This window comes from Oncorhynchus gorbuscha, linkage group LG01, assembly GCF_021184085.1.
Source record: "Oncorhynchus gorbuscha isolate QuinsamMale2020 ecotype Even-year linkage group LG01, OgorEven_v1.0, whole genome shotgun sequence".
In the NCBI taxonomy this organism is placed as follows: Eukaryota; Metazoa; Chordata; class Actinopteri; order Salmoniformes; family Salmonidae; genus Oncorhynchus; species Oncorhynchus gorbuscha.
In genome coordinates, this window is record NC_060173.1 from 66,625,997 (window position 1) to 66,653,875 (window position 27,879).

The following is a 27,879-nucleotide window of genomic DNA, read 5'->3' on the forward strand; positions in this document are numbered from 1 at the left end:
TAATTTGAAAATAAATTCATTAAAAATCCTACAATGTGATTTTCTGGATTTTTTTTCTCATTTTGTCTGTCATAGTTGAAGTGTACCTATGATGAAAATTACAGGCCTCTCTCATCTTTTTAAGTGAGAGAACTTGCACAATTGGTGGCTGACTAAATACTTTTTTGCCCCACTGCATATCCACATTAAAACGAGTCCGATATCGACATAACCTGAAAGGCCACTCGACAAGGAAGAAGCCACTGCTACTAAACCTCCATACAAAAAAACTAGACTACAGTTTGCAACTGCACATGGGGACATAGATTGTACGTTTTGGAGAAATGTCTTCTGGTCTGAGAAAACAAAATTAGAACTGTTTGGCCATAATGACCATCGTTATGTTTGGAGAAAAAGGGGGAGGCTTGCAATCCGAAGAACACCATTCCAACCGTGAAGCACGGGGATGGCAGCATCATGTTGTGGGGGTGCTTTGCTGCAAGAGGGCTTGGTGCACTTCACAAAATAGTTGGCATCATGAGGAAGTAAAATTATGTGGATATATTGAAGCAACATCTCAAGACATCAGTCAGGAAGTTAAAGCTTGGTGGCAAACGGGTCTTCCAAATTGATAATGACCCCAAGCATACTTCCAATTAAGGACAACAAAGTCAAGGTATTGCAGTGGCCATCACAAAGTCCTGACCTCAATCCTATGGAAAATGTGTGGACAGAACTGAAAAGGTGTGTGTGAGCAAGGAGGCCTACAAACCTGACTCATTTACACCACCTCTGTCAGGAGGAATGGGCCTAAATTCACCCAATTTATTGTGGGAAGCTTGTGGAAGGCTACCTGAAACGTTTTACCCAAATTATGCAATTTAAAAACAATTCTACCAAATACTAATTGAGTGTAGTATGTAAACGTCTTACCCACTGGGAATGTGATGAAAGAAATACAAGCTGAAGTAAATCATTCACTCTACTATTATTCTGACATTTCACCTTCTTAAAATAAAGTGGTGATCCTAACTGACCTAAAACAGAGAGTTTATTTTATTTTACTGGGATTAAATGTCAGGGATTGTGAAACACTGAGTTTAAATGTATTTGGCTAAGGTGTATGTAAATTTCCTACTTCAACTGTACATGAACAAGGCAGTTAACCCACTGTTCCTAGGCCGTCATTGTAAATAAGAATGTGTTCTTAACTTACTTGACTAGTTAAATAAAAGTTTTAAAATATATATATATATATAACTCAGCAAAAAAAGAAACGTCCTTTCACTGTCAACTGCGTTTATTTTCAGCAAATTTAACATGTAAACATATTAACGTGTAAATATTTCTATGAGCATGACAAGATTCAACAACTGAGACAAACTGAACAAGTTCCACAGACAAGTTACTCACAGAAATGGAATAATGTGTTCCCGATGACAGCTTTGCACACTCTTGGTATTCTCTCAACCAGCTTCACCTGGAATGCTTTTCCAACCGTCTTGAAGGAGTTCCCATATTTGGCTGCTTTTCCTTCACTCTGCGTTCCAACTCAACCCAAACCATCTCAATTGGGTTGAGATTAGGTGATTGTGGAGGCCAGGTCAACTGATGCAGCACACCATTACTCTCCTTCTTGGTCAAATAGCCCTTACACAGCCTGGAGGTGTGTTTTAGGTCATTGTCCTGTTGAAAAACAAATGATAGTGGAACTAAGTGCAAACCAGATGCAATGGCGTACCGCTGCAGAATGCCGTGGTAGCCTTCCTGGTTAAGTGTGACTTGAATTGTAAATAAATTACTGACGGTGAACCAGCAAGGCACCCCCACAACATCACACATCTTCCTCTATGCTTATCGGTGGGAACCACACATGCGGACATCATCCGTTCACCTACTCTGCGTCTCTGCGGCAGAGCTAACTCTGGGTCTTCCTTTCCTGTGGCGGTCCTTATGAGAACCAGTTTTATCATAGCGCTTGATGGTTTTTGCAACTGCACTTGAAGAAACTTTCAAAGTTCTTGAAATGTTCCATATTGGCTGACCTTCATGTCTTAAAGTGGTGATGGACTGTCATTTCTCTTTGCTTATTTGAGCTGTTCATGACAAAATATGGACTTGGTCTTTTACCAAATATGGCTATCTTCTGTATACCACCCTACCTTGTCACAACTGATTGGCTTCAATGCATTAAGAAGGAAAGAAGTTCCACAAATTAACTTAACAAGGCACACCTGTTAATTGAAATGCATTCCTGTTGACTACCTCATGAAGCTGGTTGAGAGAATGTGCAAAGCTTTCATCAAGGCAAAGGGTAGCTACTTTTAAGAATCTAAAATTTGAATTATTGTTTTGATTTGTTTCACATTTTTTGAGTTGCTACATGATTCCATATGTGTTATTTCATAGATGTGATGTCTTCACCCTTTTTCTACAAATTAGAAAGTAGTGAAAATAAATTAAAACCCTGGAATGAGTAGCTGTGTCCAAACTTTAGACTGGCACTGTATGTCTCGTGTCGGAGCCGTTGAATTGTGACTCTACTTTGTCTCTGTACTGACATTTTGCCTGTTTGATTGCCGAGGCATAATTAGAATATTTGTATTCAATCATATTCCCAGTCACCTTGCCGTGGTTAAATGCAGTGGTTCACACTTTCAATGCTGCCATCTATCTACGGTTTTTGGTCAGGTTTTAATCATCACAGTGTGAACAGCATCCCCTGTACGCTGAAGTCACCGTGTCAGTGTTATTCTCAAAGGCAACCCGGAACATGTCCCAGTCCTCGAGATCAAAACAGTCTTGACTAGCGTTGAATAGACCTTAGCACGGGTACTTCCTGCCTATGGGAAGGGAGGGGCAAAATGTAGTCGTGATCTGATTTGCCGAAGGGAGGTCAGGGGAGGACCTTGCAGCCATCCCGGAACAGAGAGTAACAACGGTTGAGTGTTTTTGAAGTGTGAGTACTGCAGGAAATGTGTTGATATAACTTTGGTAGCGTTTTTCTCAGATTTGCTTTATTAAAGTCCCCAGCTATAAAAAATGCGGCCTCAGGATATGCAGTGTCCAGTTTGCACAAGCTATTCTAGGTCGGCTGAACAAAAGGACTTGAGTTTCTGTACGTTACCACAATCACGCCATGGGTAGTTAATCATGAGACATACAACTCTGCCTTTCTTCTTCCCAGAGAGTTCATTATCCCTATCCGCACATTGTATTGAAAACCCTGCTGGCTGTATGGATGGGGGCAGTATATCTGGAGAGAGCCATGATTCTGTGAAACAGAGCATGTTACTGTCCCTGATGCCTCTCTGGAAGGAGATTCCTCGCCCTGAGCTCTTCAACTTTATTGTCCAGGGACTGAACATAAGCGAGTAATATAGTCTGATGCGGTGGAGGGTGTGCACGCCTCCTGAGTCAGACTAAAAGTCCACTCCGAATACTTCTTCTCCGGCGGCGTCTGGTATAAGTTCAATCGCCTTGGAATGTACAAACAAAGGTTCCAATTTAGGAAAGTCATATTCCTGGTCAAGATGCTGGTGAGTTACTGCCTCTTTGATATCCAAAAGTTATTTCAGTCTGTATATAATAATACAAAACAAAATTCTGGGCTGATAACATGAGAAAGAACATTTAAAAATAATACTATAAAGTTGCTTAGGAGCTAAACAAGAAACAAGGCGGCCCTGTCTATCGGCCCATCATCACATATTTTTTGTTGTTATATATATATAGTGTATAGTTTTATATATATATATATGTATATATATAGTGTATTTACCAGAAACAATGTGAAGAACAACATGTTAGGATATAGGTCAAGGACTAGATAAAGTGTATGTTTACCTGGAGATGTACCTTCTTTTAGGTTACTACTTCAACCACTTGTTTCCTACACTACCTTAATCACTCAGTTTAGCACATGGCCTGACGGAAATACTTAACGAGATGTGTCGAACTAAAGCTTAAGAGGGTATGGACGATGCTGAATGGGCTTACTCAAGAAAAGAGCTCTCGAGCAAGTGTGAAAAACTTCAGGGGGTTTTCTGGTACTTGTCTACAAGGTGGAATAGCACGTTTATCACTTTTTAAATAAGCATGTTTCCCCCAACTGCAGTGTATGATATTTAATGTTTAAGCTCTGAGTATGTACTTTTAGAAAATGTACAAAAAAATTATCTTGGAAATGGTATATCAAATTCAAATGGGAAATCTAGTCACAAACGTCAATACAAAAAAATAAGGTCATCCAACGCAAAAACCTGACAAAAATGAATTAATATGAATGCTGTAAGTACAGAAATTGTTTTCTCAGAGATTAATATCCAACCAGTTCGTAAAAAAATGTGTAGAATTTGCCGTTTGTGACAGCAACTATGTGAGCTTAATTCAGTATTATAGACACTAAGTTCTGGGATCAACAATGCTCTTCTATATAGAAGAACCCCTTCTAATCACTCATGTAGCTTGTGAGCGTCATAGAGCAAATCGTGCATGTTTGTGAGAGTCTCAGCTTTTCATAGATAGCAGGCATCTTTTTTTTTAAAGACCCGGACCGGAAACCTTTGGGATCCACACTTGTCTCACAAACACCTCTTTAGCTCAGCCCCTGTTAACCACACAGACTAATTGTACAATGGATGCAGAACAAATAGTTTAATCCAATGATAAAGAATCATATAGCTCAGACACAATGTTTTAAGGTGTTAGAATTCCAAAATGTGCCGGTGTCACGTGTGCCCCCCTCATGTGATCTGCAAAACGACATTGGAGGAGGCATCTCATGGTAGAGAAATGAACTTTCAAATCTCTGGCAACAGCTCTGGTGGACATTCCATCAGTCAGCATGCCAATTGCACGCTCCCTGAAAACTTGAGACATCTATGGCATTGTGTTGTGTGACAAAACTGCACATTTTAAAGTGAGAACGTAACAGTTCTTACCGAGGCATTTGAAAAACTCCATGTTCTTTGTTGTTGAATCTGTGCTTGAAATTCACTATTGGACTGAGAGACCTTACAATTTTCATTTCACTTTGACATTATGGAGTATTTTGTGTAGATCAATGACCAAAAATCAATGAAATCCGTTTAATTCCCACTTTAATGCAACAAAATGTGACAGAATCCAAGGGAGGTGAATACTTATGATAGGCACTGTACATGTACAATTATTGACATGGTCATGTTTATGTCTGTCAAATCAAGCAAAAACACTCAACTAATTAGTTGATCAGTTTATCATTGAATCAATCAATCAATGTCCTCTCCACAACATACATATAGCTTATTTCACTACTTGTATCGAGTTACTTATCAGAAGATAGGAGACATAACACAACATGTCTTTTTTAAATAAACATTTTAGCAAATATGAATGTTTCCCGAAACGATCAGATCATCTATCACTGAGGAGGGGATCAGGCCAGAGAAAAAAACAAAACAAAAGGGCATTAAGACAGTCGTCTGTCGCAATGTCAAAGAGCTTTATCTTCTCAATCCCAGCTGTACTCTCTCTCTCATTCGCACCTTAGAAAATATTGAGATATCCTGTGTCATGCTAAATTAGACTCACATCTGGGCAACACTAGCGATGTTAGGGAGATGTTGAGAAGAAGAGAGCAGCTCAGTCAACCACAGAGGAGACAGTAGAGCAACATGTGTTTGTCAGAGATCAAAAGAGGCCATGACATCAATCTATGTATCAGTCTCCAAACTCGTATCGGCAGCCAATGGCAAGCCTTTCTCAGTGTCTATGTTAGCTCATCTGGCATATGATCTGTCTATTGTGTACTGCTAGACTAGGCATTCATCTTGTGTTTTCAAATCAAGAGCTGGATTCAATCAAACTGGTGCTGTAGATACACTAAATATACACAAGAGTATGTGATCACTCCTTCAAATTAGTGGATTCTGCTATTTCAGCCACACCCGTTGCTGACAGTTGTATAAAATCAAGCACACAGCCATGCAATCTCCATAGACAAACATTGGCAGTAGAATGACCTTACTGAAGAGCTCAGTGACTTTCGACGTAGCACCGTCATAGGATGCCACCTTTCCAACGGGTCAGTTTGTCAAATTTCTGCCCTGCTGGAGCTGCCCCGTTCAACTGTAAGTGCTGTTATTGTGAAGTGGAGCAACAACGGGACCCCAGAGTGCTGAAGCACGTAAGCACATAAAAATCGTCTGTCCTCCGTTGCAACACTCATTACAGAGTTCCAAACTGCCTCTGGAAGCAACTTCAGCACAATAACTTTTCTTCGGGGGCTTCATGAAATGGGCTTCCATGGCCAAGCAACGCCCACAAGTCTAACATCACCATGCGCAATGCCAAGTGTCGGCTGGAGTGGTGTAAAGATCGCCACCATGGACTCTGGAGCGATTCTCTGGAGTGATGACTCATGCTTTATATCTGGCAGTCCGACGGATGAATCTGGGTTTGGCGGATGCCAGGAGAACGCTACCTGCCCGAATGCATAGTGCCAACTGTAAAGTTTGGTGGAGGAGGAATAATGATCTGGGGCTGCTTTTCATGGTTCGGGCTAGACCCCTTAATTCCAGTGAAGGGAAATCTTAACTCTGCAGCATACAATGACATTCTAAATGATTCTGTGCTCCCAACTTTGTCAGAAGTATTTCCATCTGTAATAAAGCCCTTTTGTGGGCTTTATTACAGATGGATTTTCCTTATATGAACAGTAAAATCTTTTAAATTGTTGCATGTTGCTTTTATATTTTTTGTTCATTATACATAAAATGCAGAAAGCATTGTGGATCAAAATAGCACCCATTCATTAAAATTGGACCTCTCAATAATTGTGGAAGTGTTTTTCAGAATTTATTGGTTTGGGTGGGAACCCACTGCTTCAGATACATTGCCTTCAGAACGTATTCATACCCCTAGATGAATCCCACATTTTGTTGTTTTACTGCTTGAATTAAATGTTTTATATTTTTTCTCACCCTTCTACACACAATACCCCATAATGACAAAGGGGAAACAGGTTTTCGAAATGTTTGCTAATTTATTGAAAATTAAATATCAAATTTACATAAGTATTCACACCCCTGAGTCAGTAAAGGTTTGAATCACCTTTGGCAGTGATTTATAGTTGTGAGTCTTTCTGGGTAAGTCTTTATAATAATAATAATAATATATGCCATTTAGCAGACGCTTTTATCCAAAGCGACTTACAGTCATGCGTGCATACATTCTACGTATGGGTGGTCCTGGGGATCGAACCCACTACCCTGGCGTTACAAGCGCCATGCTCTACCAACTGAGCTACACAGGACCACACTTAAAGAGCTTTGCACACCTGGGTTGTATAATAGTAGCACATTATTCTTAAAAACATTATTCAAGCTCTGTCAAATTGGTTGTTGATCATTGCTAGACAGCCATTTTCAAATCTTGCCATAGATTTTCAAGCTGATTTAAATCAAAAATTTAACTAGGCCTCTAAGGAACATTCAATGTCATCTTGGTAAGCAACTACAGTGTATATTGGAGCTTGTGTTTTTAGCTTATTGTCCTGCTGAAAGGTGATTTTTGTCTCCCTGTGTCTGTTGGAAAGCAGACTGAACCAGCTTTTTCTGTAGGGTTTTGCCTGTGCTTAGCTCTATTCCATTTATTTTTATCAACAACAAAAAACTCCCTTGCTGATGACAAGAATACCCATAACATGATGCAGCCACCACCATACTTGAAAATATGTAAAGTGGTACTCTGATGTGTTATGTTGGATTTGCCCAAAAAACAATGGACTCAGGGCATCAAGTTCATTTCTTTGCCTAATATTTTGCCGTTTTTCTTTAGTGCCTTGTTGCAAAGAGGATGCAAATTTTTGAATTGTTTTATTCTGTATGTGCTTTGACTCTGTCATTTAGGTTAGTATTGTGGAGTAACTACACTGTTGTTGATCCATCCTCCAGTTTTCTCCAATCACAGCCATTCAACTCTGTTAACTGTTTTAAAGCCACCTTTGGCCTCATGGTGAAATCCCTGAGTGTTTTCCTTCCTCGCCGACAACTGAGTAAGGAAGAACAGCTGTGTCTTTTTAGTGACTGGATCCAAAGTGTAATTAATAACTTCACCATGCTCAAAGGGATACTCAATGTATGCTTTATATATACATATACGTACACAGTACCAGTCAAAGTTATTTACTATTTTCTACATTGTATAATAATAGTGAAGACATCAAAACTATGAAATAACACAAAACAACTGTTGAAATCCAAATATATTTTATATTTATATTGATTCAAAGTAGCCACTTTGCTTCTATGACAGCTTTGCACACTCTTGGCATTCTCTCAAAAGGTGCCCTTCTTTGCCAGCCATTGGAAAACCTCCCTGGTCTTTGTGGTTGAATCTGTGAATGAAATTCACTGCTTGACTGAGGGACCTAAACATATAATTCTATGTGTGGGGTACAGAGATGAGGTAGTCATTAAAAAATTATGTTGAACATTAATTATTGCCCACAGAGTGAGGCAATGCAACTCATTATGTGATTTGTAAATCACATTTTTATTCCTGAACTTATTTAGGCTTGCTGTACAAAAGGGGTTGAATAATTATTGACTCAAGACATTTCAGTTTTTCAATTTCTATTCATTTGTACAAATTTCAAACAACATAATTCTACTTTGACATTATGGGGTATTGTGTGTAGGCCAGTGACACAAAATCTAAATGTAATCCATTTTTAAATCAGACTGTAACACAACAATGTGGAATAAGTCAAGGGGTGTTCTATGTTCTAGTATCATAGATTCAAGATTACTGGTATTTGAGACAAAAGTCTCTATTCCCTTGTTCACAACTTGATTGGTACATTAAGCTCAAGCTCAGCATGTTTGGAATGTCTTATATCGGCTGAAAGCTTAAATTCTTGTTAATATAACTGCACTGTCCAATTTACAGGAGCGATTGCTGAAAACCCATGGCTGAAGCTTGTGCTTTAATTTTATACACAGTGCAGGTTTTTACACTACAGCACATACCATACAGTCACAATGGGTATTTTGTCTTCCTGTCTCTTCTTTCCTCCCTTTCCTTGTCTCTGTGTGTGTCTCTCTGCTGCAGATAACTGAGCTGAACAGACGCATGTCGGTCATTGAGAAACTACTGAACCGTCTGGAACAGAAAGTGACATCCCCCTATGACCAGGTAAAGGGCCTTACCCCTAGAGACTGTACAAAGAACAATTTTTGGGACCGTGCTCTACACCAGTCGGTTCTAAAGCTCTATGTTTTTCACTTATTGGTATGCTCAAAAGCTCTTTTGTCTCATGAATGTTATACCTGAAAGCAGGTTCACTCTAACCCTTTGTTAATGAGAGAAGAGGAGCCATATACAGTAAAAGCTCATGATTAATGGTTTGTCACGCAAGTCTGAGATCATTTTTGCATCGACACTTCCGAGACCTCGTGTCCAAGCCGTCAGTTGCCAGGGGAAAACCAGCAGACCTTTGAAAATGTGTATTAAGTTCAATTCAAAACACTTCACTATAAACAAGGCAGGCTTTGAGCTTGATTGCTCATTCTTTTTTGCTTCCAAAATGAATCATGCTTTGCCTTTTTGTGGCTAATGCGCTATTACATTAATTATTGTTCAGTAAACATTTTTGTGAAAGCAGGATCTGCAAAGCATCTGTAAAGCATCTCCCGTACAAAGTCAAGAAAACATTTGGACGTTTGAAAAATGTTGGCTTCTGGTTACACAACTATACAATATTATTCATCCCTATAAACATCTGTCAAGAATTGTTTGTAAAATAATAAATCTGCAGTAGGCCTATGTTTATGTAGTTATTACAGTAGTCTATCTGTTCAGCAACCCTCTGATAAATTCAAATTTCCTTGACAAAAGAAAAGTCAAAAATATTTGCTATGATTTATTTAAGACTTTTAGTTTGTACTATTGTTATGGTAATAGTGTCTTCACCTTTAAAAGCAGGATTTTATTGTATTAATAAAGGGGGTTCATACAGTAAGTTTGTGTAGTCCATTGCTCTGTCAGACTGGATTACATTGAATTACTTTTGTGTCTCTGCTTCTTTTTCTATTATTATTGAATTATTTGCCATGCTCAACTCTAAACAAAAATATATAGATGCGTTTTTGACTGGTATAGCAAGTAACGCAACTTCAAATAAGGCAACAGTAACCATGTCGTGCCACACGAATGATGCAGCGCCCAGGGACTTTGTTTTGAGGGGGGGAAAAACTAAAGGTAAAAAAACAGAAATATAATCCATAGATGACAGTTCGCATTCAAGTCAGGACTTGCAGCCATTGCTAGTGTACCCATGAGTTTAACAGTCACATTGCGGGAGTAAGAGGTTCCAAAAGCCTTCTATGGCCACAGTGCAACAAGCTGTATATTTGGCACGCATGCTGCCCAAACTGCTGCCTTTCCGACTAGACATACCAGTAACTACCAAAATAAAATAAAATCACTTGAGTAAATGAGTTATACAAAGTATATGTTATGGTGTGGGGTGCATTTTCCTGGCATGGTTTAGGTCCACTTGTACAATCTATGCCAATAATTTATCCCAAAATCTATCCCCAAATAAATTAAATTCAAAGGCTCATTGAAGCTGTTGTGGCAGGAGAGGGACCTACGTACCGAATTTCACGACTTTAGGTCAAACGTGGTGAGAGGCCTGACCTTTCAAAGTTAGCATTTTCAATCGCTTGTTATAGCGCCATCATCTGGCCAATCAGTGTAATTTTATAAATGCCGGATCTCTATGTTCAGACGCATCATTCACCCAAGTGCCGTCAAAATTGGTCAGTGCTGTCTGAGATATCACGTGTGACGAACGTACTAATAGACGGAGACAGGTCCTCAGATCCTCTGTCCCCTCATCCCCTCATTGTGGGGGACAAGAATGCTTTTTTTGTCCATAACATAATAAACATTACGCCATTGTGTAATGAAATTAAACAAACAAAATAACCATATTTATAAGTGATGACTAATTTCTCCCCATTCTGTGTTTTCCTAGGGCCAGTCTTGTACTTCTCCCCTGCCCCAGTGGGAGGAGGTGGACCTGGAGGAACTGCAGCTGAGACAGAAGCTGGACCAGCTGACGGGCAACATCAGTGACAAGGGTCTGTCCTCGGAGGAGGATGAACCCAAGAGACCCCCATCCCCCAAGGAGAGCCCAGGGTGGGGGAGGCGCCTTAGGGGGGACGTGAGCCCATCCGGGTCCCTCTCCAGACCCTCCTCCAGACCGGGCATCATGATCAGCCCACCCATCGATGAACTGCAGGAGCCCTCTGAAGTACAGGTAGAGAAACGCAAGGGTGACCGACTGGGTTTGCCCTCAGTCATCTTTGGGCCACAAGATTGTTAGCCCGTCGAGCTAAAGCTAAGGCAATAGCTCAGGGAGCTAACGCAAATCTTTAGGTCTCAAGCAAAGTTACTCATCATATTATTTCACCGAACCACCTCAATTTCATCCTATTACACATCTCCAATGCACTGAAACCTGACCTGAGATATTTGAGTCATTGGAAGATTTGCATGTAAGTTTACAAAAAATTCAAAACTAATACTCATATGCACACATTACAAACATGCGCACACATATATTGTAAACGAACATGCCTATTGTAGCAAACGCGTCACACCTGCGTTGTGTTATGGATATATAAACTTACTAGCAGAAATTCAATGTACAATTGTAAGGCAACCAGCTGCAATGCTTTTCATTTTTTTGTGAAATCTTGTTGAGAAAACAATTCTATTGCAGCTAGTTAGTTCCCTTATAGTTGTACGTTGAATCAATACATACTTTTTTTGCAGTGTAGGTTTTGCCTTTACTTTTAATCCTGAAGTATTTTAGCGATCTATTCTACCCTTTTTCACTGGATATCATTGGCTGGAGAATAGCTTTTTCAGCCACTTCACTGAAGTGCATGATCAGCCATTATTCAAGTTGCTGAGCATCCCTGTTTACATGTTCCTTCTCAAACAGCTCGTTTCTAACAGATTTATTGAACATTTGGCAGAACAGGGAACATATTTCCTTTAAGTGGTCACTGCTGCAAATTCAAAACTGTTTAAATACAGATTTCAATCATGTTCTCTTGAAAATGGGTTTTTCAACATATTTTTGACATTTTTTTATTGAAACTCATTATTATCACCTGACCATAAATTATATTAAAGTGTGATAAGGTGTTTATTCAAACATGTCATTTAACACCCAATGACACAAAACACCAACTTTTTGGAACAGGTATTTGTGTGCACACACAATGTATCTATTCGTTAAGTTGTAAAGGCTCATTAGTGAACAAACATTAAGATGTGAAGCCATCAAAATCAAAAACCATGCAACACCTGAAGTTAAAACCATTCAATGTTTTAGGGCAGCCACATCTATTCATTCAAAATGTGAAGCCAGAATGGTGGACATTTTGTGCTCAGATATTGAAGATGCTCATTACTGAACTTCTAAAGCATGTGTTACCTTAGAAACAGAACAGAAGTTCAAAGGTCAGGCATTACCCTAATAGACCTCTTTCTTTCTCATCAGCACCTTTTTAGAAACGCGTCATCTGGGTTTGATTCAATGGCTAAAGTAATGTATGAATAGCAACTTAATGAAAAGAAGGACATACAGTACATCTAGCCAATATGATTTTGACTCTAAAACCGCAAAAGCACCAGACGTGTACTGTACTGTATGTGTGACACACTATGCTGGATAGATACATTTTTCAGAAAAAATGAAGTGTCTTTCATATCTTAGAATTTGTCTTATCCACCTGTAGCCTTTGGTGAGCAAGTCTAATAGTGCAGTTTATCTTAGCCAGTAAGTGAATAGAAAAATAATCAGTTGCTACAGGTAGGACATGGACATGTACAAACAGAGCAGCTCTGACTTCCATAAGGCAATCAGAAGCAAAACGACAGTACAGAGACAAAGAGGAGTCGCAATTCAATGGCTCAGACATGAGACGCATGTGGCAGGGACTCCAGACAAAGATTATAAAGGGAAAGCCAGCCATGTTGCGGACACCAAATCCTGTCTACCGGACAAGCTAAACACCTTCTTTGCCCGCTTTGAGGAAAACAACAACGAACCGCCAGTGTGGGCCCCTCCGTTCACAAGGACCTTGTGTGCCGGGTCTCTGTGGCCGACGTGAGAAAGACATTTAAGCGTTAACCCACTCAAGGCTGCCGGCCCAGACGGCATCACAAGCCATGTCCTCAGAGCATCTGCAGACTAGTTGGCTGGAGTGTTAACGGACATATTCAATCTCTCCATATCTAAGTCTGTTGCCCCCATTGCTTAAAAATGTCCACCATTGTTCCTGTACCCAAGAAAGTGAAGGTAACTTAAATAAATGACTATTGGTCCGAAGCACTCACTTCTGTCATCAAGGTAAAAAAAAATCTGTTGTTCTGCCCCTGAACAAAGCAGTTAACCCACTGTTCCTAGGCCATCAATGAAAATAACAATTTGTTCTTAACTGACTTGCCTAGTGAAATAAAGGTTAAATAAATAAATAAAATGAAGTGTGTTGAGATGCTAGTTAAGGATCATATTACCTCCACCTTACCCGACACCCTAGACCCACTACAATTCGCATACCGCCTCCACAGATTCACGGACGACGCAATTGCCATTGCACTGCATACTGCCCTATACCACCTGCTTCTACACCTGCATTGCTTGCTGTTTGGGGTTTTAGGCTGGGTTTCTGTACAGCACTTTGAGATATCAGCTGATGTACGAAGGGCTATATAAATACATTTGATTTGATTTGATTTTGACCTCAGGGGATGATGGTAGGCAACAACAACTCTGCCACGCTGATCCTCAACACAGGGGTGTGTGCTCAGTCCCCTCCTGTACTCCCTGTTCCCCCATGACTGCGTAGCCACCCACATCTCCAACTCAATCATCAAGTTTGCTAACGATACAACAGTGATAGAATGACTATAGTGGTAGTCCTTGTGTAGCTAGAGGACTCCTATCTCCAGGAATGATTTAGACAAACATTTTACTTATCTGTTGTTGTCTTTGTCTATTTGCTAACTAGGGCCATCTACTTTAAGTGCTGTGTCTTTCCAGTACTTGCTGTGTGGACTGCTCATAACTTGCAGATGATTGTTGGCACATCAATCAGGATTAAGTGGAAGGGCAATTTGCGACTGTTGTTTTTTTAATCAGTGGCTGTATTGGAGGGGGAGTGGTTTCTCCTCTCCTAGGCAATCAGTAATTAGTGGGAGGTGTGCTCTTCACCTCTGTAAGGCAATTATCAATTAGTGTCCCATGTTTTCTTAGTGGCAGCTGTAGGCGGCAGTCATGTCAGTGGCAGTCTTGTCCCAAAACTAATACGGTTCTGCCGAGATGTTCTGCGGAGTGGTTCGAGGAAGCTCCAAACCACTGTCTCAATATCTTACCTGTCATCTGCTCATTTGAATTCCATACTGTCACTGTCAATTGTCCACTCAAGATGAACATTGTTGTTATCTATTGCCTGCCAGGTGCTCTTAGAGTTCCTCAATGAGCTTGACACCTTGATAAGCTAATTTCCTGTCGATGGCTTACAGCTCTTTGTACTGGGAAACTTCAACCTCCCAACGTCTGCCTTTGATTAATTTCTTTCCAACTCTTTCTTTCCCCTCCTCTTTTGACCTCACACTTTCCCAGTCCACTCACAAGGGAGGCAATATGCTTGACTTCATCTTTACTAGAGGCTAATCTGGTCTCTGATCACTATTTTGTTTCCTTTTCTGTCTCCTCCAACCCTAGCCACTCAGCCCCTACCTAAATGGTCTTGCGCCGTCTCAATCTTCGCTATCTCTCTCTGACTACTCTCCTCTTCTATCCTGTCATCTCTCCCTTCTGCTAAATCCTCTCCCCTCAATTCTCCTGATTCAACTCGTTCAACACTAATCTCTTCCCTTTCTGCATCCTATGTCTCGCACTATCCCCTTTCCTCCCGGACCGGCCCTCCCCTCCTGCTCTGTGGCTGAGTGAGTCATTGCGAGCGTATAGAACAGGGCCGTGGGCAGCTGAGTGAAAATGGAGGAAAACTAAACTTCCTGGAGGACCTATCATCCTTTTACTCCCTTCTCTTCCTCTGTATCTGATGCTAAAGCCACTTTATATCACTCAAAATGTCAAGCTTCTGCCTCTAAACCTAGGAAACTATTTTCCACTTCTCCCTCCTTAATCCTCCACTCCCTCCCTCCTCCCACTCTGAGGATGAATTTGTCAACCACTTTGAAAAGAAGGTTGATGACATCCGCTCCTCATTCACTCAGCCTATTAAGTCCACTGGTCCCACTCACACAGAACTACCCTACGCCTACCCTGACCTCTCTCACCTCTCGCTCCAGATTAAGTTCTGCAACTAGTGTTGTCCGGCTGCCCGACAACTTCCCGCTCGACCCCATCCCCTCCTCCAGACCATATCTGGAGACCTTCTCTCATTCCTCTCTTCCCTCATCAACTCACCCCTGACCACTGGCTGCATCCCCTATGACTTCAAAATGGCCCAAGTTGTTCCCCTCCTCAAGAAACAAACACTTGACTCCCCTGATATCAAAAACTACAGACCAGTATGTTCTTATTTCTAAAACACTCGTGTGCTTTCTCTGACCAACTCTCTTGCTATCTTTCAGAACTACTGTCTTTCTCTATTCTTGACCCTAACCAGTCAAGATGGGTCATTCAACAGGGACTGCTGTTCTGTGTCAAAGACGCTTACAGAGGCCCACACCGCAAAGCTGATTGCCTCCTCTGTTCTCATCCTCCTAGATCTATCCACTGACTTCGACACCATGCCCATTCTAACGTTCTAATGAACGGGGTGGTCAAGAAGCGAATTCCCTGAAATTCTATCCATTTTGCCTCAGCGTTTTATACTTTGTATCGACAGCTCATTCTAATATTTCTACTGCCGTACATTGCATTTTAGTTACACTGTTTATACACACACCGTATATTTATTTATTTTGATATGTACTGCTGTACATATTCTTAGCATATCTTGTGTAAATTCATCCAGTGTATATAAGCATAGATTGCATTTGATTACTGTTAATGCAATTTGGGTTGTTAATTAGATTCGTTCTGACATTTTTTTATTTCTTGTCATTGTTTTTTAAAATTATACTTGTTTGACATTTTACTGCATTGTTAGGAGCTAGTAAGATAACAATTTTGCTGCACCCGCTATAACATCTGCTAAACTGTGTACGCGACCAAACATTTCTTTATTTGATTTTGATGTAGAGAGTAGTAAAAGGCGCTCAACCAACGTGTTATGTGATAAAAATGTATGAGCACTGAGAAGGAAAAAGAGCAACTCTCACAATTAAAAACATGATAATTTATATGTACACAACTATTAAAAACAAGAAGTTTCGGCCGTTAATGTCCTCTATAGATGTGCAGATGTATCAGAACATGTTGCATAGATGCAGATTGGTTCATCATTGGCAGAATTGTTAAAAGATAGCAATTACGAACAACTAATTCCAGTACAATTAGGTGGTGAACATTGCAAGGCCTTCGTGTTAAAGTGGATTTTAGGGTAGCCTAAGGTTATATTAATTTTACATCGTTCATTTAACGTCCCAATCTTTCTCTGTAGGCCTATTTTTCAACAGGACATTCCAGGAGCCTCCGTGAGGGCAGTTCTCTGCCCCGCTACCGTCCCACCACCACCACAGAGCTGTTTGAGCTGGAAGGCAAGGTGGCGATGGCCGCTGCCACAGTACAGAGCACAGTGAGCGAGGTAAGTGTCAATTTACACTGAGGTCCGAAAGTATTTGGACAGTGACACTTTTTTCGTTGGTTTGACTCTGTGCTCCAGCACTTTGGATTTGAAATGATACACCGACTACAAGGTTAAAGTGCAGACTGTCAGCTATAATTTGAGCATATTTTCATCCATATCGGGTGAACCATTTAGAAACCATGCATGAAATCAGCAGAATGCAAGGCAGGTTGACGTGCTCAGAGTGTAGATATATTTACAGGTCTTGGTGATCCAATGGTGAAAGATCCATATAATACAAGATATACCAGTAGATTTACCAAATATACATGTAACTGACAGTTAGACTTACAGGTTATGTTGTTGTCTTTTGTTTGAATTGTTTACGTGTCCGCTGTGCGGGGGAAATGATAATACAAGCGGAACTACGTAGCTAATACTGTTGTAACGAGGATCCTTATTGTAGCAACACACTTTTGGAGGGAAGGCAATCCTGCGCTGCGTTAGCTAAGTTTTCATGTCGTCGGGTGTAGTTCATAAAGGTTGAAGAGTGTATGTTAGGATGAAGTGTGAATTCATGCCAGGAATAATAAGTGTGAAGTTTGATTTCCTCCCTTCTGTAAAAAGCAGCCAATGAGGTATTTTTCCTTTATTCATGTGTTTAATCTTGAACCCGTTATAACGCCGGTTAAACTGTTATGTATGTAAGCACTTCAGAGTTATACCAAGCTAATAAGTCACTGGTAAGATATGGTTGTAAGAGTGTGCTTAACTGTATTTTTAATTTACTTTATAGTTCTCACGGAAGGTGATAATTCTGACTAAAACTACAGAATAAAGCCGCCAGTTAAAATCAAGGAACGGTTGTGCTCGTGGTTACTGAAGGGAGCTACGTGCAATAGCCCGAAATAAATAGCTTGTATCAGGTTTAAAACCCTTTCCTATCTGAACGGACACAGGTAAATGGGAAGATGGCACAGCCTCCTCTTGAGAAACCAAATCAAATCTGTCCAACAGGACCTTAATCAGATAGCATACATAAAGGTTGCGTTCCCCTGCTCAGACAGTGCATGCATCAACCAATGGTTGCAAGCCATGTCATCAACTGTGTCATTGACTGACCGATTGCTATAACATAGGTGGTTAGCTGATATGTCAAATACCATTTCAGGCATTGTAAGCTGTGGCATGCGTCACTGTTTGTTTGTGGGTGTTTGTTTCCGTGTCTGTGTTTTTAACCACACGGTATTGTTTTGGGTTTTGTTCGTTCCACGTTTATTGTTTTTGTATTCATTCGTGTTCATGTTTAGTATTTCTTATTAAAAGAACCATGGACACTTACCACGCCGCTTATTGGTCCTCCGATCCTTCTCGCCTCTCCTCTTCAGACGAAGAGGAGGAAATCCATTACAACTGAAGGCTATATGAAGGGAGAGTAATCAGACTGGTGAAGTCCAGGTTTGCTTAACGATGGGGAGCAGGTGTGCGCAATGATGGTTGCCAGATGTGCGCAATGTGGCTTGTCAGGACCGGTGGTTAGTAGACCGGCAACATCGAGCACTGGAGGGAGGGAGCAGGAGTGACAGTGGGAGTTTGGAGAAAGTCTATGGTGCTTCTTCGCCACAGTAATAATTCATTGTAACAACAAATTCCAAATGCACGCTTAATACTTCAAGTAAATAAAAAATAAAATGATACATTTCTGTAAATTTTGAGATACCAAAAGACCAGTAGGCGTATGCTAGTAATTGTTGCTTGATACCCCTTCATTGGTGAGCTTGCAAACAGTTAATATTCTTGATCACCAAAACTTTTTGGAACCGCATGTTTATTTATTATGGCAATCCTATCTCCCTACAATTTGACGAAATCAGCAATCTTTTCGCTAGCCCACCCGACTTAGGTAAAGTGAAAGGTTTCGGGTTCAATCCATGGGCCAATATTTTGCAAGATTTTTTGCAATGGCGATGCTACGTTGACTGAATTTGTGACAAAACGGTACAAAACCTGGCCAGGTAAATTCATGTGATCAGTCTCAAGTTAGTCGAGTCTTAATGCTCCAAATTAAGTCTCAAGTTAATAGAAAATAAAATAAATTGAATCTCAACTCATCATATTTGTGACTTGAGTCAAAGTCATGTGACTTGAGTCTTACAACTCTGTATTTATGCCTCTAACTTCCTCACTCATTAATTAGGATTCATTCATAACATATTATATTCTTATTTACAATGAAAGTGACTCAAATTACTCAATATTATTTACCATTTAATTTACATTGGGCACAAAATAATCTGAAACACAACCAAAACAAACTGCAAATGCTTCCAAGTTTGTAGAGTTACAAGCTTGATGTAGGAATATGGGACCAAATACAACACTTTTGACTACTAACCTGTTGAACTCTGACACCCTCCAGTGAAATGTTCTAAACACATAATATTGTATAGTACCCTCAAAGTACATTTTGGTTTCAAATCTACAACGCCTAGAAACACATGCTTTGAACTGTGGGATTCTGATAAAGGCTCAGAAATAATGTGAATATTACAGTTGTCAAACATTGAGGGATAAGAGATTTGAAAGTCTAGGTTTGACATGAAAGACAAGTGCGTTCGGAAAGTATTCAGACCCATAGGTTTTTTTCTACATTTTGTAACGTTACAGCCTTATTCTAAAATGGATTAAATCGTTTTTTTCCCCCTCAATCTACACACAATGTCCCATAATGACAATCCCATTGTGCTAATTTATAAATCAAGAAAAACTGAAAAATCTATTCAAGTATTCAGTCCCGTTACTAATGACTTTATTGAAGCACCTTGGGCAGCGATTACAGCCTTGAGTCTTTTTTTGGGTATGACACAACAAGCTTGGCACACCTGTATTTGGGGAGTCTTACCCATTCTTCTCTGCAGATCCTTTCAAGCGCTGTCAGGATGGATGGGGAGCATCACTGCATAACTATTTTCAGGTCTCTCCAGAGATGTTAGATCGGCTTCTATTCTGGGCTCTGGCTAGGCCACTCAAGGACGTTCAGAGACTTGTCTCTAAGTGACTCCTGCATTGTCTTGGCTGTGTGCTTAGGGTCGTTGTCCTGTTGGAAGGTGAACCACCGCCCCAGGTTGAGGACCTGAGTTCTCTGGAGCAGGTTTTCATCAAGGATCTTTCTGTACTTTGGTCCGTTCATCTCTCCCTCGATCCTGACTAGTCTCGGAGTCTCTGCCGCTGAAAAACATCCCCACATTATGATGGTGCCACCATCATGCTTCACCATCGTGATGGTGCCAGGTTTCCTCCAGATGTGACGCTTGGCATTCATGCCAAAGAGTTCAATCTTGGTTTCATCAGACATGAGAATCTTGTTTTTTATGGTCTGAGAGTCTTTAGATGCCTAAATTCCAAGCGGGCTGTCATGTGCCTTTTACTGAGGAGTGGCTTCCTTCGGGTCAACCTACCATAGAGGTCTGATTGGTGGAGAACTGCAGAGTTGGTTGTCCTCCACAGAGGAACTATGGAGATCTGTCAGAGTGACCATCGGGTTCTTGGGTTCTTGGTACACCTCCCTCTAGGAAGAGTCTTGGTGGTTCCAAACTTCTTCCATTTAAGAATGATGGAAGAAGTTTGAACCCTTACTCACCTCATTTTGTTATAGCATCTTTGGGTCGACAGATCACCGGTAATTGAAAAATGTGAATAAAATAGTAATATCAATAATACCACACAAAACATTTTCTGATAGTGATTTATTGATACAAATGGCACGTGCAGGCAGTCAATCACGTAACCTAAACAATCCAAGATGGCGTAGCAGTCGGATGTCTTGTCGTGTTGTGTCCCTTGTATATATCGTTTTTTACATATTTTTCTTCGCATATCTTTTTAAAAAATTTGCTAAACCTCAACTTCGAAATACTCTCCTGCAACCCGACTCACCCAATGTAGGGCGGATCTGCTTTTTTTTCTAAAGTTCTTATATTTACTTCGGATCCGGAACCCATGATTATCGAAAACTTCAAGCATTTCTCAACGGCTGGCCATGCCTTCCGCCTGGCTACTCCAACCTCGGCCAACAGCTCCGCCCCCCCCCCGTAGCTACTCGCCCAAGCCTCTCCAGGTTCTCCTTTACCCAAATCCAGATAGCAAATGTTCTGAAAGAGCTGCAAAACCTGGACCCGTACAAATCAGGACCTAAGCAACCGATTATGCAGCTTATGCCTGGATCCGCACCACTGCCCCTTAGTGTAGTCAACCGTTAGAGATGGGCAACCAGCATATCTCAAGCCATACACCTCAAACCATGGAGGCACATTGTTCAGAAAAGGTCTTTAAAAATCATCTGTTCCTGGACGAAAAAAACACTTTCTATGGAGATGTTTTATTGAGCTACCTTTTTAGTCCAAAAGCAGGCTTAATCTGGGTCCAGGAGACACAGGGCCATTGAGTAAATGTCCTTTTCCCCTGAAGGTGACAGACATCGAGAACAAGATCGCTGCCCTGAGTGCTGCTGGGATGTCTGTGGATATGACCAGGAGAAAGGTAAGGTGGGCAGAGCCTGGGACCTGTGAAAATCACATTTGAGTATCTCTGTACTTATTCATGATTTGGATGAAAACAGGACCCTCATGTGTAGATTGCGTAATACTATGGAAAACAAAACATCGTGTTATATGTGTATTTTTCTTAAAGTGACATTTTCAGCCATATAGACTGATTACAAGGCACTCTCCAAGAGATGAAACAAGCGTGTTTACTTTTTTTACAGATCAACTCCCATGTCACCATAACAGAGCATAGACAGAGTGTGGAAAGTCTCAGTGTCTAATTTGAATCAGACTACTGCTGAGTCTTCATGTGCGTCCAGGGTCCTCTTCACAATAGCATTATTTTTTCTTCTCTCTTGTTTCTTTTAGTCAACCGTCCCTCCCCAAAGAAGAAGTGCCTATGACCTTCCAACAAGTAAGAACCGAAAATGCTGCGCTTGCAGAATCTCCAGGGGCTCGTAACCCTAAAGTCTTAAACCTTGTTTCACTTAGAACATGATAGGATTGAGAAACATTGCAGAGCTCATTCCTGAGTGTACCAATTGGCCAAGAAACTTTGGAACACTTCCCATGCTTTTGACAGTCATAACCGTGTCATACATTGTTACAGGTTTATAGTATGTCAATTATCATATGTTTCTGGTTGATCGTCATAATGTCATGTAGTGAAGGGTATTATCAAACGTTTATGACAGCACTATGTCAGAGTGAGGGCTACAGTTGAACTAATGTGTCACCAGGAACCAGATCTGTTTGTGCTGTCTTGCAAACTCCTATGGTGATTGAAGTTGGCAGGACAGCACAAACAGATCTAGAACTACGCTACCGGAAACCTCCCTACATGAGAAAAGACATGCTTGTGGGGGACCCCAAAAACACTTTATAGAGAGGTTACAAACAACTTTATACGGTGGTTGCTTTCTAATAATCTCATGAAGGAAAGTGCACTTGTTCACTTTCCTTCATGGATTTGAAAGGAAATTAGTGGTATATGGAAACTCACTCTAGCCCATGCCTGCACCAATCCAATGTTTTAAACTTGTTGGGAGTAGTGAACAAGTGCACACTTCAGGAAGGAGACATTGGGGCGCAACTTGTGTGAAGAGGAAGAGTTTCAGAGGAAGTCAGTCATTCAACAACGGCTCCCTGACCCAGTGGGAAGGCCTCAGCTGCAGGGCACCACATCATGTGGAGTACGACCCAGTCTCAGGATGGCTGGTGATGGGTTCACCAGTGGTTGGTTACACTGGGCTTATACAGGCTGGGTTGGCTTGCCTGTTGTTGGTTTGTGGTTGCTCTCAGTGCTTAAATTGTGCCGGATCCAGCACCTCTGTTTCTGACTGTATTGTTTCGGATCCCATTTGCCAGGATGTGGTACAGTACCTTTCATGGCATGAAAAACAATCAGTTTTCAATGTAAAAATTATAATAAAAGCTATTAAAGTTAATTCAAGTTGACTCCTCTGTAATTCTCCTGTCCCCTAAAAAACATAATGTGAAAACGCGCCTGATATACAAAGAATTGATTTGCGTTGGGCCGGCCCGGGTTTAGCCTATGGTTTGCGTAACATTGTGGCCTTAATAGACCAATGCGTGGCCATTGCTGTGGTGAGAGAAGCGCGTCTGTGTCTCTCACAGAACTGAAATGAGATTCACTTTCTATAATCCATCTCCCTCTCTCTGCTCTGATAGACATGAGCCTGCAACTCTCATCTCTCCAGTGTTGCACTTCATTTATTTCTTTATAGAATCAAATCCATGGAAGGGTGCTGGAAGTGCCGCAGCACCCATGACAAATTGAAATACATTTGCCACAGTTATAGAATTAATGCTGTCTGTTCAGAAAGAAATGAAATAATATTGAATACTAGAACAGCGGAGTCAATCAATCACCACCTTCCGGAGACACCTGAAACCCCACCTCTTTAAGGAATACCTAGGATAGGATAAGTAATCCCTCTCACCCCCCCTTAAGTTTTAGATGCACTATTGTAAAGTGACTGTTCCACTGGATGTCATAAGGTGAATGCACCAATTTGTAAGTCGCTCTGGATAAGAGCGTCTGCTAAATGACTTAAATGTAAATGTATGTAAATGAGTAGACCTATAATTTAGCCACAGCTGCGCCGTGGATTGTGTGTAGGCCAATCTCTAAGCATGCCTACAGTCGGGAATACTCAGCAACATTGTCAGTGAACAGCTTCTTCTTTTTAAATGCCTAGCTGTGGATTATGTGTAGGCCAATCTCTAGGCATGCCTACAGTCGGGAATGCGTGGCAAAATTGTCAGTGAACAGCATGCAACCAAAACAGGCCTTTCGCAATAGTTCAAATACAATTGCGGGAAAACAGTTTGGAAAACAAATGGACCCTGCTGAAAAGAGAAGACTAATCTGTCTGTAGACTACCAAATGATCCCCTTCCAACTCGGCATATTGTGCGGACAACATTGTTTTACAAAGTAAAACGAGAGAGATAAGCTTTGGGCACGAGCGTGTTAGCCATCAGCGTTGAGTGAGCTGTGCATCATTGGGTGAGTCGGTGAAATGGAAAAGCTTTTTTTAGGACTATAATTTCCTCCTCATATTGAAGCCTACGATATGTGTCTCCACCACACACCTAGGTCTAGGCTATTGATGGATTCAAGACAAGGTTGTTTTTATTGATCTCAGATTCTCAGTATGTCAGTGTCAAAGTAGCATGACATATTGATCATTTGTGAGGTATTAAAAAATATCTCCAGTCTCCAGTCATCTAAAATTATGTAGAATTGCATGAAATGTGTTTATAAAAGGCCACATTTTTCCCGGACTCTAGGTTACCAAAATGTTGCCCAATGTGTGCAACTTTTGCAAGTCCTCTACTCTACAGCTCTATGGCAAATTAAGCACTGGTTGCTCTGTGTGGTGTTTCTCTTGTTGGCATACTCCTTCATACTCTCTGGGTTTATTCCACATGTGGTTGGTTTTGGTTAATCTGTGTGTTGATTGGGTTTCTGTTGTTTGGGTACATTGGGTAATCAATTCATTACCGGAGCTCATAAAATGGTGTGGATCTAAGAATCAAAACATTGTTTCTCTTGTTTGGGATCCAAATGGAAGGCTGCAGAGGTATAATCATGCACTTATTTCTACATTGCATAGTCATTAGAACAGGGTGGTGAGGCTTAGAGTCATTCTGGCTGAGCCTTTGTTCACTTTTTTTCATCGTCAGTTGCCTGTGTAGGCTCTAAACACTGTGGTGCGCTCAACGACGTTCTCTATCCCATAGAGAAATCGACCTCGATTGTTTTGCACTGCCGCCATTTCAGTGACACATGCTTTGAACGCTGATAAGAGGAATATGATGAGAGACAGAGAATAGGGAGGGATGAGGAAAGAGGCGAGGAAGGGAATGTTGTTTGTGGTGCTGTTCAATGCCAAAATGTATTTCTTATTCGTGTTGATTTAAAACGTGGTTACACCCCTAGTTCGGTTTAAGAGGGTTCTTAGTGGAGGATTGCTGTATGCGTTGAGTTGCCAGACTTCTACAAGAGTTTTATGAGATCGCTGTATGTGTGGGAGGAATACTGCACACACACACACACACACACAACACTTTCTCATCGACCTCTTAGGTATAGTTAGTTATTCAGCCTATTTTAGGTGGCCCTAAATTATATTAGTTATAATCATCGGCATGATTTACAATTTGTGGTCCCAGTCTTTTTTCAGCTGACCTAACAACTAAGCATCAAAGGTATTTATGTGACACATTTTGAACTATTCTTGTGTCCCAATGTCCCAGTTTTATAAGTCAGTCATGTTTGGGATAATCGTCCAATCACTCTCAAATGGAATCAAAGCATTCTCTCCCTCTCCTCCCCATTTCTCACTCTCTCTCTCTCTCACTCTCACTCTCTCCATTCTGCAGAAACCAGTAATGGCACAGGGTCATTGAGGAGGAAGTTGAGCATCTTGTAACTGAGTAAAGTGATTCTTATAACAGAGAATCTGCTGGAGCAGGAGTCCATTTTGTGTCAAGTTATTTCATTGGCTATACGTTATTGTGAACTGAACCTAATAATGCCATTATCTCTCTGTTTGTTTATGACATTTACCCAATATTATTTCTAATATTATTTATATTCAAGAATGTGAAATGTTATGCTTCATGTTACAATGTCTTAATGCATTTGCTGAACAGTAAAAAAACATTTTTTTAAACATTATAGCAATGATGTAACTGCCAACTTTATTAAAATGTACTTATGACTAGACTTAGACATCCATAGTACATTAACTGTAATCTCATGTTTGTACTACTATTGAATGAGCCTGTTGCAAAGCTTTATTAACTTCACTATTAACAGATTACACAATTATATGTAGGGTTTTCTCCAGATAATTGCAGCTGTTTCTCATATAGGCTTCATTCCATAGGGTTCATGGGGACACTGTAGCTCAGTTGGTAGAGCATGGCGCTTGTAACGCCAGGGTAGTGGGTTCGTAGTGGGTTCGATTCCCGGGACCACCCATACGTAGAATGTATGCACACATGACTGTAAGTCGCTTTGGATAAAAGCGTCTGCTAAATGGCATATATTATATATATTATATACTTTGTAGAAACCAAATCTCAGTGGTCAATTGATAAACCAATTCCAGGAGGCACATATGGTTCTCCATTGGGTTCCAGTCTATATGCTTTCTGACATCAAGGGACAAGAGATTGAGTGATGGTCTGCGTCCAGACCAGGCGCCAGAACAAATCATTTGGACTGCCTTTGCTTTCCATAGGCGGGCCCGTTGTTTTCACGGGACCTCATGCGTGCACATGCTTGCACGTTCACAGTTTTTTTTTATTGGTGTAATAGTAAAGCCCATCCGCAGCTCGTGGGTTTCAAGTTCGGGGAAGCTGACTATTTATCCTACCAGTTTCTGCGTAACAGTTCTGATTATTTTTATACGCACATTTTCAATAATAACGTTTTCATGTATCAAAATCAATGACTTTGATTATCGAGGCTGGGAGTGTTGGGAAGATTTTTCAAATACTGACGAACAATCATTCGCAATGGATGTTTAAAAAAAACACTTTGTTGACTTGTGTGATATGAAGAAAAAAATGTGTGGTGTAACGTTACGTGGTGATTTAATCAGAAATAAGGCATTGCCAAATAGGCACTTTCCTACATATGCATGTATTCTGGAGAGAGACGTACCATATTTTTGCCACACGACCCTTACCATTTTTTTTGATGCAGTATTTTAAATTATACTCAAGACACATTTTTAGACGCTTTTCACTGACAGCCGTTGTGATTTGAACAAATCCATTGCTATTTTTTTTAAAGAAGCGAATTATCCTCTGTGGCTAAATCATGCTCCCTGGTGAAGTGTTTTGAATTAATTTATTTACACAGGAGTAATTATATAATTTGGGAGAAACATGCATTTACTTTAGGGCAATCCAGCATCTTAACTGTGCACACGCCAACTTTCCTTACCAATTAGCAAGAGGCTGAAACTAGAGATATGTATATGATGACGAGTTGCTCATGTCTCCAACCTAACAATAGGTATTCCCATAGAAACGCATTGAATTTATACTGGACAGATTATGGCAAGAAGGAGCCCTCACGCTTCGCCACTTCCTCTCTGCTGAAGCTGTATCACAGGAGAAAACATCCGAGCGAGCGAAACAGCGCCCCTCTATATGTTGCCCATGTATCTGATGCTGTGTGGACAGAAATAGTATGACATGCCATACTCTTTTGGTCCAGATAGCATCAGATACATGGTTTACACATACTGAGACAGAGAAACGCTGTTTCGCTCGCTCGGATGCTTTAACTGAGATCGAAGCGTCTTTCTGTCGGCGTTCGTCTCGGTCAAATAAATCATCAGTATTTCAATATTTCATTTGGAAGGGCCCTCTCATTACGCCGGGCCTTTATGCATCCAAATGGCACCCTATTTCCTATGTAGTGCACTTATTTTGACCAGAGTCCTATGGGGTTACAGTCAAAAGTAGTTATTTTAATTGTATTTATTTAACCATTAATGTAGTGCACTATAAAGGGAATAGAGGGACATTTAATTTTGTCAGTGTAGGAGACTGTTCAAATAGATACAGCAATTTGATGCTGGAATATTAGGGCATATATTCAGGATATACACACAAACATGGGTGCGTGAATGATGCAAGAGCTTAGAACTGATTGCCGCTATTGTACTATGTTAAACAGTAAAGTATCATTCATGTAGTTTTTAGTACAATAGACGCTTTTCTACTACTGAATTGCTCTGAATTGCTCTGTACATTTGTAGTCATCTGAATGAATTAATTTGAATGAATTTGTATCCTCTGCATGAACCATTAATTGCTATTTTATATTTATTAGTAGATATCCTAGTGTGAACATCACTACAAAGTATATGAACCATGTTTCCAATACTATAGTGCCAAGTAACACCTTTGACATTGTACTAATTAAAATGTAAACAAAGTCAATGTTTTTGTGTTTGTCTTTTATTCACGCCTCCACTTTTGTAATTCATGACTCAATCAATTCAAGGTCAATGATATTTATTTCAACAACTACTT

At 40.5% G+C, this 27,879-nt stretch overlaps 1 protein-coding gene across 3 annotated transcripts in view; it reads left to right on the forward strand.

Moving 5' to 3' along the window:
• The window catches only part of LOC124041216 (melanophilin-like), a 109,749-nt gene extending 81,963 nt beyond the window's left edge, over positions 1–27,786 (forward strand). For all 3 annotated transcript variants that reach the window (XM_046358551.1, XM_046358557.1, XM_046358567.1), the window contains 6 exons: positions 9,076–9,159; positions 11,006–11,290; positions 16,623–16,766; positions 21,216–21,287; positions 21,662–21,707; positions 25,204–27,786. In XM_046358551.1, the coding sequence (XP_046214507.1) occupies positions 9,076–9,159; positions 11,006–11,290; positions 16,623–16,766; positions 21,216–21,287; positions 21,662–21,707; positions 25,204–25,253 (681 nt within the window). In that variant the 3' untranslated portion in view covers positions 25,254–27,786. The remainder of the gene's footprint in view (positions 1–9,075; positions 9,160–11,005; positions 11,291–16,622; positions 16,767–21,215; positions 21,288–21,661; positions 21,708–25,203) is intronic.
• The last annotated feature ends 93 nt before the right edge of the window (positions 27,787–27,879 follow it).